The sequence below is a fragment of the Meleagris gallopavo genome, chromosome 5, assembly GCF_905368555.1.
Source record: "Meleagris gallopavo chromosome 5, MGAL_WU_HG_1.1, whole genome shotgun sequence".
Classification (NCBI taxonomy): domain Eukaryota; kingdom Metazoa; phylum Chordata; class Aves; order Galliformes; family Phasianidae; genus Meleagris; species Meleagris gallopavo.
Genome location: NC_139408.1, coordinates 9,214,112 through 9,227,139, shown reverse-complemented (window position 1 = coordinate 9,227,139; position 13,028 = coordinate 9,214,112). Strand labels below are relative to the sequence as shown.

The following is a 13,028-nucleotide window of genomic DNA, read 5'->3' as shown; positions in this document are numbered from 1 at the left end:
TACCCTCGTGCATCTCCACAAGCTTTGGCACTTGCACTTACGAAAGGCACGAGAGAAGACCCTTGTCTCCTCCTCTTCCTCTCCCCTGGGACAAGCAAGCTACTGTGCCAGAAGCAGAGGGGAGACCATCCCTTCCACGTGAGGCCAAGTCACACAGCAGCTCCATTACCACAGGGCTGGGCCAGATCTAGGCAGATACTCTGAACCATGCACCAGTTTGGCCCCTCCATTTCTTCAAATGGATAAATGAATATAAAAACGTAAATTCACAAAGAAGACTTTCTACTGCCTGCGTTTACTTGTCTACAGCCTTTTCATGATTCTCATTTCTTCCTGCTGACTTAATTATGTTACTCTGTCCATATTTGCTGAACTCTTTCATCTGCTATTGTAGCATGTTCATAATCCAAGCTACAGCTGGCCGAGTTGCCCTTCTGACCCTCATCCCCCCATCTGCCTGGGAGATCTTCCTCCCTTCTATGATTGGAGCCTGGAGGCCTTGTCCTCCCCAGGTGTAACACCTCAACGCAGGTGGGTGTTGCACACCCCTGTGTCTTGTGACAGGTCATGGCAGTGCTTTTCTGTAGTAGCTCCTGTCCTTGTGCCACTGGTGAACTCCATGGCAAAACTATCCACCTGATACTTCCCTTTTGCACCCCTCAACACCTCCCCAGACTTTGGCTTAACCCCAGTCTCTGAGAGAGAGCAAAGTCTGCAACAACTCTGCAATGATCTGAAAGCTTTGTGGAGAACTCTGTAAAGAGTTCTGGGAAAAGACCGCAAGGCCAAGAATTTGGCCATCCTCCTTCACCACACACAGTCTGCAGAGGCAGAGGGGAAGGACAAAGCAAAAAGCTAGAAAGGCATCACGTAAAGAGAACATGGCAGTGACAATTGTAGCAGATTGCTGCAGTTTGGATGAGATATGAGCTGTGGAATTCCTGTCGCTGGGCAGGCAGCCTTGGGAGCAGAACTGCATTGCACCAGATGTAATGCACAGCTAAACACTGGAAAAGGAACAATTTCTCTCAGTGGATAGGACTAAACAACAGCAGCAGTTTCACTCAGGTGGATAAGCCTAAGGAACAGCATAAGAGGCAAGGCATAAATCAAAATATATCAGTATCATGAGGGACAGTGTCCATATTGCAGCATTTTTGCTGACATCTCCCCTTGCAGCATTCCTGCTTTTAAAGGAAGCCCTTGAAAACCTCTGGGCTGCCTGAAGAGCTGGGTGATGATAGGGAGATGTTACTGCTTTCCTTCTGCTCCCCAGTGTGGCTGCTCTGCTCCAGTGCACCCCTTGGCCCCCAGAACCCTTGTTCTGTAGCTGCACATACTCAAAGCCCCCAGTCTGTGGCTTGTGCTTCAGTTCCAGAGTTGTGTTTGAGTTCCTGTGTTTCAGCAACCCAGGTACCACCACCTACCCACCGAATAGGCCAGGCAAGGACACATTTCAGGAGAATTCAAGAACAAGTCACTGATACAGCAGTGCAGAAAATTTACAGTTTTCTAACTTTGGTGAAATAGTCAGGCGAGCTACATATGCAAAATTATTACTGCTTAGTTCTCATTTACCCAATCCAAGCTGTTTAAAAGTCGGGAAAAGAGCTGGATTTCCCCTCTTCTGACTCAAACAAAATGAAGTGTTTTTTGCAGCTTTTTAGCTAGATCTGCCCCATTAACATTTCAAAACAAAATCGTGTGCTGTAGCTACAGAAGAGAATGCGATGATGGAGCAATCTGGCTGTGCGGCTGTGGCCGTGAAAAAATGCCTCGAGTCAGGAATGGGTATGTGTAAACAGGCACAGTGAACAAAAGCTTCATTCAGAGGCACAGCGTCAGATGCAGGAGAAGCTGGGGGGGCATGACAGAAGATGATTGCAGGAAGTCTATGGGACAACCTTCTGGGCAGGAAAAATATGAAGCAAGAAATACCTTTGTGCTTGTAACTCAATACTAAAGCCAAGCTGAAATAGAAACGTTTGAGAAGTGAAGCTGTCACAGGTAACCCACTACTTATTAGAGATTAAAGGATGCCTCTACGTGTACATGCGTAAGGCCTGCAATTACTGAGGGCCCAGGAGATCTGCCTATTTGTAGCACTGCTTTCTTCTGATTGGCACTATGTTCATGTGATCAGGATTCAAAATTTAACTTCTTGTCACTGACATTTTTAACCATCTGCCTCTGGATAACACTTTGTTTTTCCATTTCATGCAAAGTGATACAGAACCATGAAATAATTGAGGTGGGAAGGGACCTCAGGAGGACAACTGATCCAACCCATGGGCCTGATGTTAGGTCAGGTGGTGTCCAGGAACACAGCCAGATTAAAAAGGCCATTATTTCACTATGTAAAATGTACTTTTGTGAAATGATTCTCATTTACCCAATCCAAGCTGTGATGAACTTTTACGTGAAAAGGTTGCATGCTTTGGTGGCAAGAGCTTGGAGGCTGACAGGAGGGGATAATATGTGTGCCAAGGACTACTGAGATGTAAACACAAGGACATTCTGCCATACTAGAAGCCATCTTAGAAAAAAATTTTTGTGCATACTTAAAAGAGACTTTTCTAGCTGCTAATTTCTTCAGAAATTGCTCAGGCTAAGCAGAAGATTCTTTTCCATTGTAGCCCTGGGCTACACAAAGAAATGGGAGGCTTGGCTGATAGAGGAAAAAGGAAGGGAAAGGAAGGTAAAATTAGCCTCATGGGGAGGTGAAAAGGGAAATGGACTGAGGGCAAAGAGACCAGCATTCAAAACTAAGGGATGGAACAGTGAGTTGCTGGGCTGAACGATGCAAGGAAAACAATTTAATGTGAACCTGGATATGTCATGCACATGGGGACAAATTATCAGGCCACTGCAAAACTTGTCCCTCCTCACTGCTTCTTTGAGATGTAGGGACAGTGATGCTGCTTAATGACATCTGCCCTTCTTCTTTTAATACTACAGATGCTGTGAGAAAGACTGAAACAGCATAGGGGGAGGTTGGTTTCCAGTAGGACTGAGCTTGCACAATAGAGGCTTGTCTGAGCTTGCAAAATAGAAGCTGTCTCAAGATGTAGACAAAAATCAGCTATAATCCATGTGCTTACACTTCAACCACCTTGCACCATGCCCCTACGCTACGCACAGCTCGCTGATAAGCTAGCACAGTATCTATCAGGAAAAATTTGCCATTTGAAAAGACAAGTTTCTGCCACTACGATTATAGGCACCTGTATGCAAGAGACAAAAAATTACAATTGAAACAAACACCAGAAGTTCAACTTTTTGCTGCTTGAAACAAATGCAGATCAATTCTAACACAGTAACCTATGTGAGCACCGATAGAAAAATTATTTCTAATGATTGCAGAGCAGTAGGAATTACAGCTAGTTCACTGGTTTTACCAACTGAAAACCAAGCATAATGGAACAGGCAAAATACTGCTTTAGATTTTAATTCAACAGAGTACTTGGGCAGAAGGTTCAGTCTTAATATACTTTCACTATACTGAAATGAAGCCTAAAATATCTTTTATTTTTCCACTTCTGTTTTCATTAGATCTGTCCACAAATACACAGACAAGATGTGACAGCTGCTTCAAACCAAGAGTACCTGATGCTATGGAAAGAGAACTGTGTGAATGGCTGTACAGTTGTCTCTGTCAGCAAGGAATCTTTCAGCATCTGAGATTTGAATATTTTGTCCTTGTCTAGAGGCCCTTGAGCAAGCTACAGAGAATCCTTCAAGCCTTTATATGGTACTTTGGAAGGAGGCACTGTAATTTCTGAATGAGTCAATACATCTTAATATATTATTAATGTATTTATTAACTCTTAATGGTTTAATTTAACTTTATTTAAATAATTAGATTCTCCTCCAGACAGAATTCCTCATGGCAGAACCCCCTTACAAAAGGCCCACCCCCATAGTGGTACATGGGGACGAGGACGTTCCTGCTGCAGCCTTGGCAGCTCTCTTGCTGTCTGACATGGCCCTGTGCCTGTGGGAAGCACTGTTCAGAGGGAGTTAAGAGCAGTTCTTGTCAGGCCAGTACAGGTGTCTGTTGCTACATCTGACCTTTCTCTAGAATAATCAACGAGACATTTAGAATGAGATCCATTTGCACCTATTACAAGGAAAGCTGAGTGTGTATTGCTTGTAAAAGCCAGAGTAATGTTGTGCATTGTGATTTGTTTTTTTAAAGCAAACATGTAAGAAGGAATTAAGCTAAGAGTCATGACATGAGGCTTAAAGCACACAGTTATACTGCACCTCTGATCAACATCCAACTTTCCTCCTTTGGGTGAAGGAATAGAATACACCCTCAGTAAGTTTGCAGATGACACCAAGTTGGCAGGAAGTACTGATGTGCCTGAGGGTAGGTAGGCTCTACAGATTGATCTGGACAGGTTGATTGATGGGCTGAGGCCAACGCTGTGAAGTTCAACAAGTCCAAGTGCCAGGTCCTGCATTTTAGAGGTGATCTTAGAGGTCTTTTCCAAACTTACTGACTCTGTAATTCTATTACTCCTTCTTTTCAGGAAAAATGGACAGATGCTTTCTTGTCTTCCAAACCAAATATTTTACAGTAGCAGCAACTCTATGCAGAAGGCACTCTATGCACTCTGTGCATCCTAACTGCATTCACCAGGTGTGAAAGAAAGTCTGAAGGAAATGGAAAATCTCTCTAGTTACTTATATCAGAAATTGACGTTCTTGCTGTAGAATAAATTCTTCATATTGGGCATGATTACATATGGGGTAATCATACATGTGACGATTCCTTTCACTGCAGGAATTAGTGAAAGAAATTTCCCAGTTTGTGTTCAGCATGTCAGACAGCACAATAATCCCAATCATCTTCAGAAAGCACTTCATGCTTTTTGGATAAAACATCCTAGAGGAAATGACACTCATAGTCCTCCTGACTTGAGATAGAAGATCTACAATCTACTGCACACTCCAGCAGGTTCCATGGATTGTATCTCTAAATATTTCTTCGATGAACAGTGGATAATGGGGGAAAAACTTTTGCTTGAGACAAAAAGTTGAACTTCTAGATCAATAAAGGGCTGTGCCAGATGTGAACAAAAGAGTACACAGCTGGATCTTCTGCATCCTGTCCTAAGAAAAGGTACAGATCACATAGAGATTGGACACAGTAAACTCTTCCTCAAAAAAAAAAAAAAAAAAGGTTTCTGGCAAGCATTTGCTGTCAAGTTCCGTGCACTGTTTTTTGTGGAGTTTTGTTGTGATATGGGAAGTAAAAGGAAATTTTATTACTGGCCAAAGTTCACGATCTGTTTGCTGAGCACACTTTGCCTCTTTGTCTCAACACGCATTTCTACCTTTTAACCTGCAGGCTGGCAGATTTTACAAGTTTTATGATATAGCAGCTACTGGAAAGGAGCAGCAAGCACATGAGCCGAGTAAGGCCTCACTACCATGATTACCTTGTAAGAATTGTATCCTACTTTTATTACATGACAATAAGAAGAAATAGGAAATGAGCCTCCACGTTATTAATCTGCCCAAAATTTTAGCTATTCTTTCTTTGCCTTTTGACCTCACTACCGAGCTGAGAAATAAGTTCACTCTTTCTACTAAGTAAACATTGCCACATCTTCTAATTGAATTTGCACAACTTGAGCTACAAGATCAAAAGCATCTCTAATATAGTTTTTCTAGGTAGGCAATGGGAGACTGTGATCAGGCTGCCATATAACTGCTAAAAGTACTGCTTCCTAGCGTGAGCTCATGGCTTCCAAGCCAACAGATTCAAATAGGAGGACAAGCCTCAGTACTCTCTGTACACAACAAGGACAGTCCTAAACCATCTCCGTCCGTGAGATTAGGAAAATACCATTGTTTATTATGAAAGCCTTTGCACTTGTGTACAAGTACACTCTGCTCCATTTTTGCTCCTCAAAGTTAACAGAGACATGCCTGTGGGGTGATTTCCTGCAAGTATTTACGTATTTATGCTTCTGATCTGAATTAGTCAGTTTTTCTGGCTGGAGTCTGACCTTTGGTCAGGTCTGAGACCTACCTGAACTTTCCACTTATGCTGGAATAGATTCCTCCTGGAAGTCCCCAGTATTTCAGGAGGAGACACAGAGGTTTTTACCCTTAATAGCTGTTAAGTTCTCCCACCTCATAAGTGCCTAGCTTCTTCCCACAGCAGTGCCTCTTGGCTTTGTGGGGTGAGTGCTGCAGAGGAGGGTTGTCTGGGGCTGTGGCCCACCAGGTGACAGACTGCTGGTCTGTGCCACACCAGGTTGCCCCATATGGCTGAGGGGATGAGAGCAGACAGAGGGACAGAGAAACAGAAAATCTCTTCTGGGAAAGATGGAGTCATCTGCAGTCATCCCTAAGGGAGGAAGACACTGATGTGCAGAGGCGGAAGCTGCACTGAAGTTCGTGTCACAACAACCATTATTTCCTTATCTTTGTTCACTCAAGCTTCTCTTGTACATGTGTAAAACTTGTGGGCTTATTTATGGAGTGCCTGAGATACTGTAAACTCACCTGTCTCACACCAGCCTGAAGTGCATCTAGCCCACCCCTGCTGCCCAGCTCCAGCTCCCTGCCCTGCTCCTAACCCAGCATGAGAATTCTCACTGCAACCAGGCTGAGAGGCCCAACTGGCTTGGAGAAACTGCAAAATGAATAATCTCTACTGTGCCTGAGCTGGCGCAGCCTTCTGGGTGAAGGAGGGCATGGCCTGGGGCAGGAACTAACAAGAGAGGCCAGAGAAGAGACTGCCTTAGCCTGGCAATGCTTACATAAATGCATTTTCCTTAGGGTACATTTTTGAGCTCATCTATATGATGGGGGAGCATAAAACCCATGTCTTTCTATAGCAACTTTCCTTGAGGCTCATACTCATTCATCACTGCAAAGTAGCTGAAATATCTTGGGAAAACAAATAATGACAACAGTAAGAACTTGCTTTGTCTCCTGCAAGAGCACGGACTCTATAGATACCTTTCACAGCCTCTACAGCTTTCCACTGAAAGAAATACTTCTGGATTTCAATCCACAGCAAAAACCTCATCCAGACACACTAATTTATGTATAAAAAATGAGATTATAACAAAGGGACGCTGAGATGTCCAAGCCCTTCCTTTCCCTCTGTTCAGGCAGTCAGGGGAAAAGCCAACAGACCTGTTCTCACAGGCGTGGATACCCTACCCAGCAGTAAACATGCCTGCAGTTTTTTCCCTGGCACAAAACTAAAACAAGCAGAGTAATGTTTTTCCTCCAGTGTTTGTGTTCTATTTATTTTCTGTTGCTACCTTTGTGTCTGCAGTAACACCAATGTCCACTGTGCCCAGGAAGCCCCTGATTTTGTATCTGCTGCCTCATTTTGTAAACCCCAAAGGACTGCACTAGATAAACTCTCCCTTTGCAGCTGGCAGCATCGTGGGATTATTCAAGAATGGAGTGAACTGGCAGAATACAACAGGCAAGAACATAAAAAGAGGATTCCAGCTGGGACAGGGATTGGAAATATGGTGGAACATACATCTCAGCTGTACTCTTAGCAGATGTTTGAGGAACTGGAGTGTTGTTTCCTTTTCCTGGCTTATTCTTCCAGATTTCTCTCTTATTGCCTTTATTTCTCTGTTGTCTTCCTGACGGTTCATGGAAAGCAAAATATTGAAAGGCCACTGGCAGATTCAGACAAATTTTTGAGAGTGAGCAAATAGTTGCAGGGATTTATTCACTCAGTTTCAAGTAGAAAAAAAAAAAATGCACAAGCAGCCTATTGAGGAAAACAAATCAACAAACCCAACTAACTGTACACATGCACAACTAACCAAGGCTAACTCACAGGCTTGTCATTCAAACCTTACTGTTGTTTCCTTATTCTGGTAGCATCACTTTCTGTATTGAAAGATGGCAACCTCTTCTCAGTAAAGATTAAGGACTCTAAGTTTTCACACTCTGGGCAGCACAAGAACCATAAATAACAAGTTATTGAATGAATCTCACTTTGCTAGGCATGACTTTCTGAAACCTGTATAATGTGTGAAGTCATTTATTGCTTGGAGACCTGTTAACTAGGCAGCCATAAAAACCCATTGCATCTCATTGTTTGAAGCCTGAACTCCATCATTTATTTCTAAGCTGCTTTTTGGGTACATGCGGAAATCAAACCCTTGTAAAATCTTTTTAATTTCCTGCTCTGTTACTTTGGGCCCACAGACCGGACCTGTAAGATATTTCATTTCTTTTTTTTTTTTTTTTTTCCACATTACTGGTAAACTCCTTCAGTTTCAGCCATGATGCCTATAAACAAAATTCATGTCAGACAAGCCAGGGTTCCAAGATAGACAGTTATTAGCTCAGAGTCAGAGTGTTTCATTTTAGACTTCATCCCCATTTAAACCATGAAAACCTCGGTAAGTATTGAATTTAAATCCACTTCTTACTGTCACTTTCTCTGGACCTTTGTCAAAGGACTCATTATTAGTTTGTTTTACTCTTAGAGCCCTGTTCTATATCAAGTATAACTGTGCACATGCACAGGGCGAGAAACAGTCTATGTCCTGGGGCATTTAGGATCCCAGACAGACCAAAGAAAAATGAGGAAAGGAAAGAAAGGGAGGAGCCGTATTTCTGGCTGTATTTCTTTCTATGTGCCACAGAGCAGGTGAAAGGGTTCAAGGAGAGCTCAGTATTCCCAAGACTTAATCTTACCTACCTTACCTACCAGGGCAGATTATGTCATACTCTTGTTAGAGGAAACAAAACAAAGTGCATAATAAAGGCTGGGTTGCTTCCGTCCCTTGCGGGAGCAACCATAAGACCTCGTAAGCCTCAGCGCAGCAATATGACTGTTTTCCAGGCCAAGATGCCACAAGTGTGTCAAAGTAGGTTTAATAGTTGTTTCTTTTCTCTGAACAGTGCCAAGAAGTATTAGAGGACATCAATGAGATCAGCTGTCCCAGAGAAACTCCAGGGAATGGCTGCTCTCTGTGCCCTGGGCAGCAAACCTTCCTCACTCTACTTTGCCCAGAGCCAACATCAAGGCTCAGGGTACTTGGCCAACCAGGACAACATTGCCAAGGAACAACTAGGAGCTCCAAAGCAGTGCAACAGTTGGCATCAGCATCATACAATTCTCATTTCCTCTGTAATTAAGCATTTAGTAGGAAAGTATTCAGAAGAAGTACATCAGAGTATTTTCAAAAGCCACCTGCCCTAGTGTTCCTGGTGTAACGCACAAATCTTCTAGGGTACTGCAGAAACCCTGAACTAACTCCAGAGTTCTCAACAGGAGTTTATAGGAAATTAAGTCATTCCCAATGGTCATTCAAACTAAGGGTTACTGACAAGGAAAGGGATGAAATAAAATGTTCTTGTTGTTCTAGACAACAAAAAGGACTACTAAGGAAATAACTTTATAACCTGAGAAAAGTCTGCAGCTTTAAGGAATTCTCCCCTAAAGGTTGTAAAGCTTTTACTATGCAAAGTATTTTTGCTATTATATACACTGGCGGCCACTAAGTGCAGCTATTATTTCTGGCGGTCATTCAGAGAAGGTCAGGACAGATAAAGTGTTTAACAGAGGTTGTTTGGGTAGATCCATCTGGGTTTTTAACAAACCATACTGTCTACTGCGTCCTTTTAAAAGATGCTCAAATTTTTCTGAATCTAATAAATTACAGTCTTTCATTTTATTTGCTGTTTTATTATTTGTCAGGCTACAGCAAAGAAAGTCTTCTTTACAATGCCCACATTTTCCTATAGAGGTTATACACAAGCACTCAAAAAAGGGCTGATTCTTTGCTGAAGGGTAGAGGTGCAGCCTACACGGAGCTCCCATTTTCTTGGTAAGGGTCCCATGGAGCCATGATCTGGTCCCTCTCCCTCCTTACACTATGGGGTGAGCACATGCCTCAAAGGGAACAAGGAGGGGATGTTGCAACCATAGGGCAAGGAAACAAGATGTTGAAAGGCCATAGCAAGGAGCCCAAGATGGAGTTTCAGAAAGAAGACATTTTCAGGTTGTGTAAGCACTTAAATAAAGTAGCCTAACTAGTTGGGAAGGAGTGTATTAGCATTCTTAATGCTCACACTGCCTGGTTTGATAGTGCAGAATTTCAAACCTAGCCCCATCACAAACTGTCTGTACTGTACAGAGCAAACCAAGCAACTCTCAGCATCCCACTGGGTGCACTGTATGGCCAAAGCTCTCCAGTGAGGATCTCTGACACTGTTTCTGGGTACTTTGTTTCAAAACAGAAATGAAATATCGCTAGGACTATATTGCTTTGAAATGTTGTGCAAAAGACTTGTAGACTGTGAAGCAGATATGTGTTGATATCCCCATTGTACAGGCAGAGCTAGAAAGCATCAGCTAGAAAACATGTTCCCCATCTGATGCAAATAACTTGTGCTGAAGTAAAATTATTTAAACCTTGCAGTGAGAGAATTCTCACATCCGACAGTCATTCTAAACATACGTTAAAGCTTTTTGTATCGGGAGACAGCACTGCCCTAGCCTGTGATTCAGGTGCCTTTGTCACTTACCTGAGTTTGTCTGCTACAAAAATCACACGCCGCTCCAAGAGGAGAGAAGCAAAGATCCTGATGATCTGACGCACACTGAGGCACTTGAAAAGGCATTCAAAGTCCACGTGTTCCAGACGCGAGTCCATCGGCCGCCGCAGCTCAATGACCTGAACACATTCAACAGGTATCAGTCAGTGTCACTGGTCAGGTCTGATAGACCCAGGGGCACGCAGACCCTGGCCCAGGCATGCCTGCTGAGGGGACAAAAAGAGCAATCCCCATCCTTTTTTGGAAACTGAGTCTGGAGGCATAACACTCCAGAGAAACAGTGCACTGCACAGTTCACTGTCATGTCATGTTCTTCCCAGAATACAGACATGCATTAAATCTACTACCATTTCCTAGGGAAGTGTAATTCTGCCTTCTAAACACTCTCCCAGAAATGTAAAGCTTGGCTGAGTCAGCAGAATTAAGTACGTAACAAAAAAGAACTGGAAGCTTGCAGGGTTAAAAAAGTCATAAAGACAAAGTATATTTGGTATCAACTTGGCTTGCAATTCAAATTCACATCTAGATGGGAGCCAGGGACTGATCTTAAGCGTCGTGCCAAGTTTAATCCCAATTTACTTCATCTTTCCTCCTTTGTAATGCACAAGTCACTAGCTGGTGTTTAATCCTTTTGTTGTCATAAACACACGTACAAACGTGTATATATATGTATATATACATACTTAACTGGGAGTCAGGACAAGGTCTTAGATGGTGACTTGTGACATCCCTTTAAAGTCTAATTGTCATACTTCATCCATGACCTCGGACCCTCTCCTTCCTTTTCTCAAGTGCATTTTGCTTGATTCCTTTATTACATCTTCCTTTTATTCTGCAATTGACATGCTCAGATGTGGAACTTGTAGGCAGAGGACAGAAAAGAGATAGAAAAATATAATGAAGAAGAGAGTAAGAGAGGAATAAAAATATGAAGTGCAACACAGAAAATGATGAACTACTGAGAAAACTGAAGAAACAGAAGGGGAAGGGGAAAAGCAGACCAACTTAAAGCTGTGTCGAAATCTCTGTAGATGTATCAACAGGAGCACATATACATCTCCTTCTTTCCATATGTCCAAAAATCACCATCATGTTACTGCTTTGAACCTCCTTTATGTTTTCATGCATGAGACCACATTCCACTAGCAAGCTGCATCGGGTTTAAGGTTGAGTAGTCCTTACAAAATTCCTCACAGACACACTGTTTTAGGGATATGAGCAGCAGCAAGACACAGGATACCAAACACAAAACCAGTTCCTACCAGTTAAGCTGTAATACTGTTCATGTTTGAGATGCCCACTTTCATTCCTTAGTATTGGGGCTGGAATCTCAAACCATATTTAAGTGCCCAACCACGAGGAGCTAATTTTGCTGCAAAACTTCCAACACTAATATCTCGCTGGGGTGTAGGATGCAATGCAACTTACAGCAGCTTTAGATGCCATAGATGTTTTCTGTTATTTGGCAAAGCCTTCTGCTTCAGTCTGCTCTTCACAAAGAAATACACTGTCTACTTCCCAATTAATCATCATCTTTGTTTAGGCCAGAGGAGCCACAATGGAAGGACAAGATTCTGTTCCTAATTAAGACAGTGCATTCCATTTAAATAACGAGTTTGTACTAGCATAACACAGAGTAAAGCTCAGCCAGAAGAGTTGCTTGTTTGTTTGGAATCATCACAATACTGTTCTCTGGGAGAGCTCAGATGCTTGAGCAGAGGATAGAGAAGCTGGTGATCCACGGCTCTCAGATACATTCACATCACAAAGGCATTATCAGATCTTACTGCTGCTATGCCAAGCTGCCCCTCAATTTTCCTTCGCTTCTCCAGAAGAAAATGCATGTGACTTAAAAACATCCTGCAAATCACTTTTACAAGGCACCCCTCACATTTCATCCCAAGTGACATTATAGGTCCATTTCATTACACTTGGAGAAGATACGGTTCAATGTGAAAAACAGTAATAGCACTGTAGAACTAACCCTAGGAGATGTAAAATAACCAAAAAAGAATTCTTGCTTTTGTTAAGTGGGACAAATTCTATTCTTACCTGCAGTGAATAATTTCTCTATACTGTTGCTTATCTGAATGGAGCTACTGCAAATTAACATCAGGACACATAGAGTATAGAAGGACATGCCAAATATCTAGTAAGTCTGAAGTTAAGAGAAACTTTAAGCAAAATACCTCCGCTGTCATTTTCTATAAGGTCTATGTTTTATAATGCTAGGTTTCTACCTACTTGATACAGTAAAAAAAAAAAAGTAATGATGTTTGCAATAACAAGGCAAAAACGTATTAAAAATTATGAAATAACAAATACATAACCATAGATTGGTTTATAATAATCAGCAGGAACCAGCATTAACATATCAACACTGTAGCAGCTCTTGCACTTCTCATTTTAAGTACCCTCCCATGTAACTTGCACTATCTGCACCTCCTGCTTTTCTTTTGGTG

The 13,028-nt window shown here is 42.3% G+C and overlaps 1 protein-coding gene across 8 annotated transcripts in view; it reads right to left on the bottom strand.

Moving 5' to 3' along the window:
- The window catches only part of DENND2B (DENN domain containing 2B), a 152,653-nt gene that overhangs the window by 7,815 nt on the left and 131,810 nt on the right, over positions 1–13,028 (bottom strand). For all 8 annotated transcript variants that reach the window (XM_085224173.1, XM_085224170.1, XM_085224174.1 and 5 more), the window contains one exon: positions 10,537–10,685. In XM_085224173.1, the coding sequence (XP_085080299.1) occupies positions 10,537–10,685 (149 nt within the window). The remainder of the gene's footprint in view (positions 1–10,536; positions 10,686–13,028) is intronic.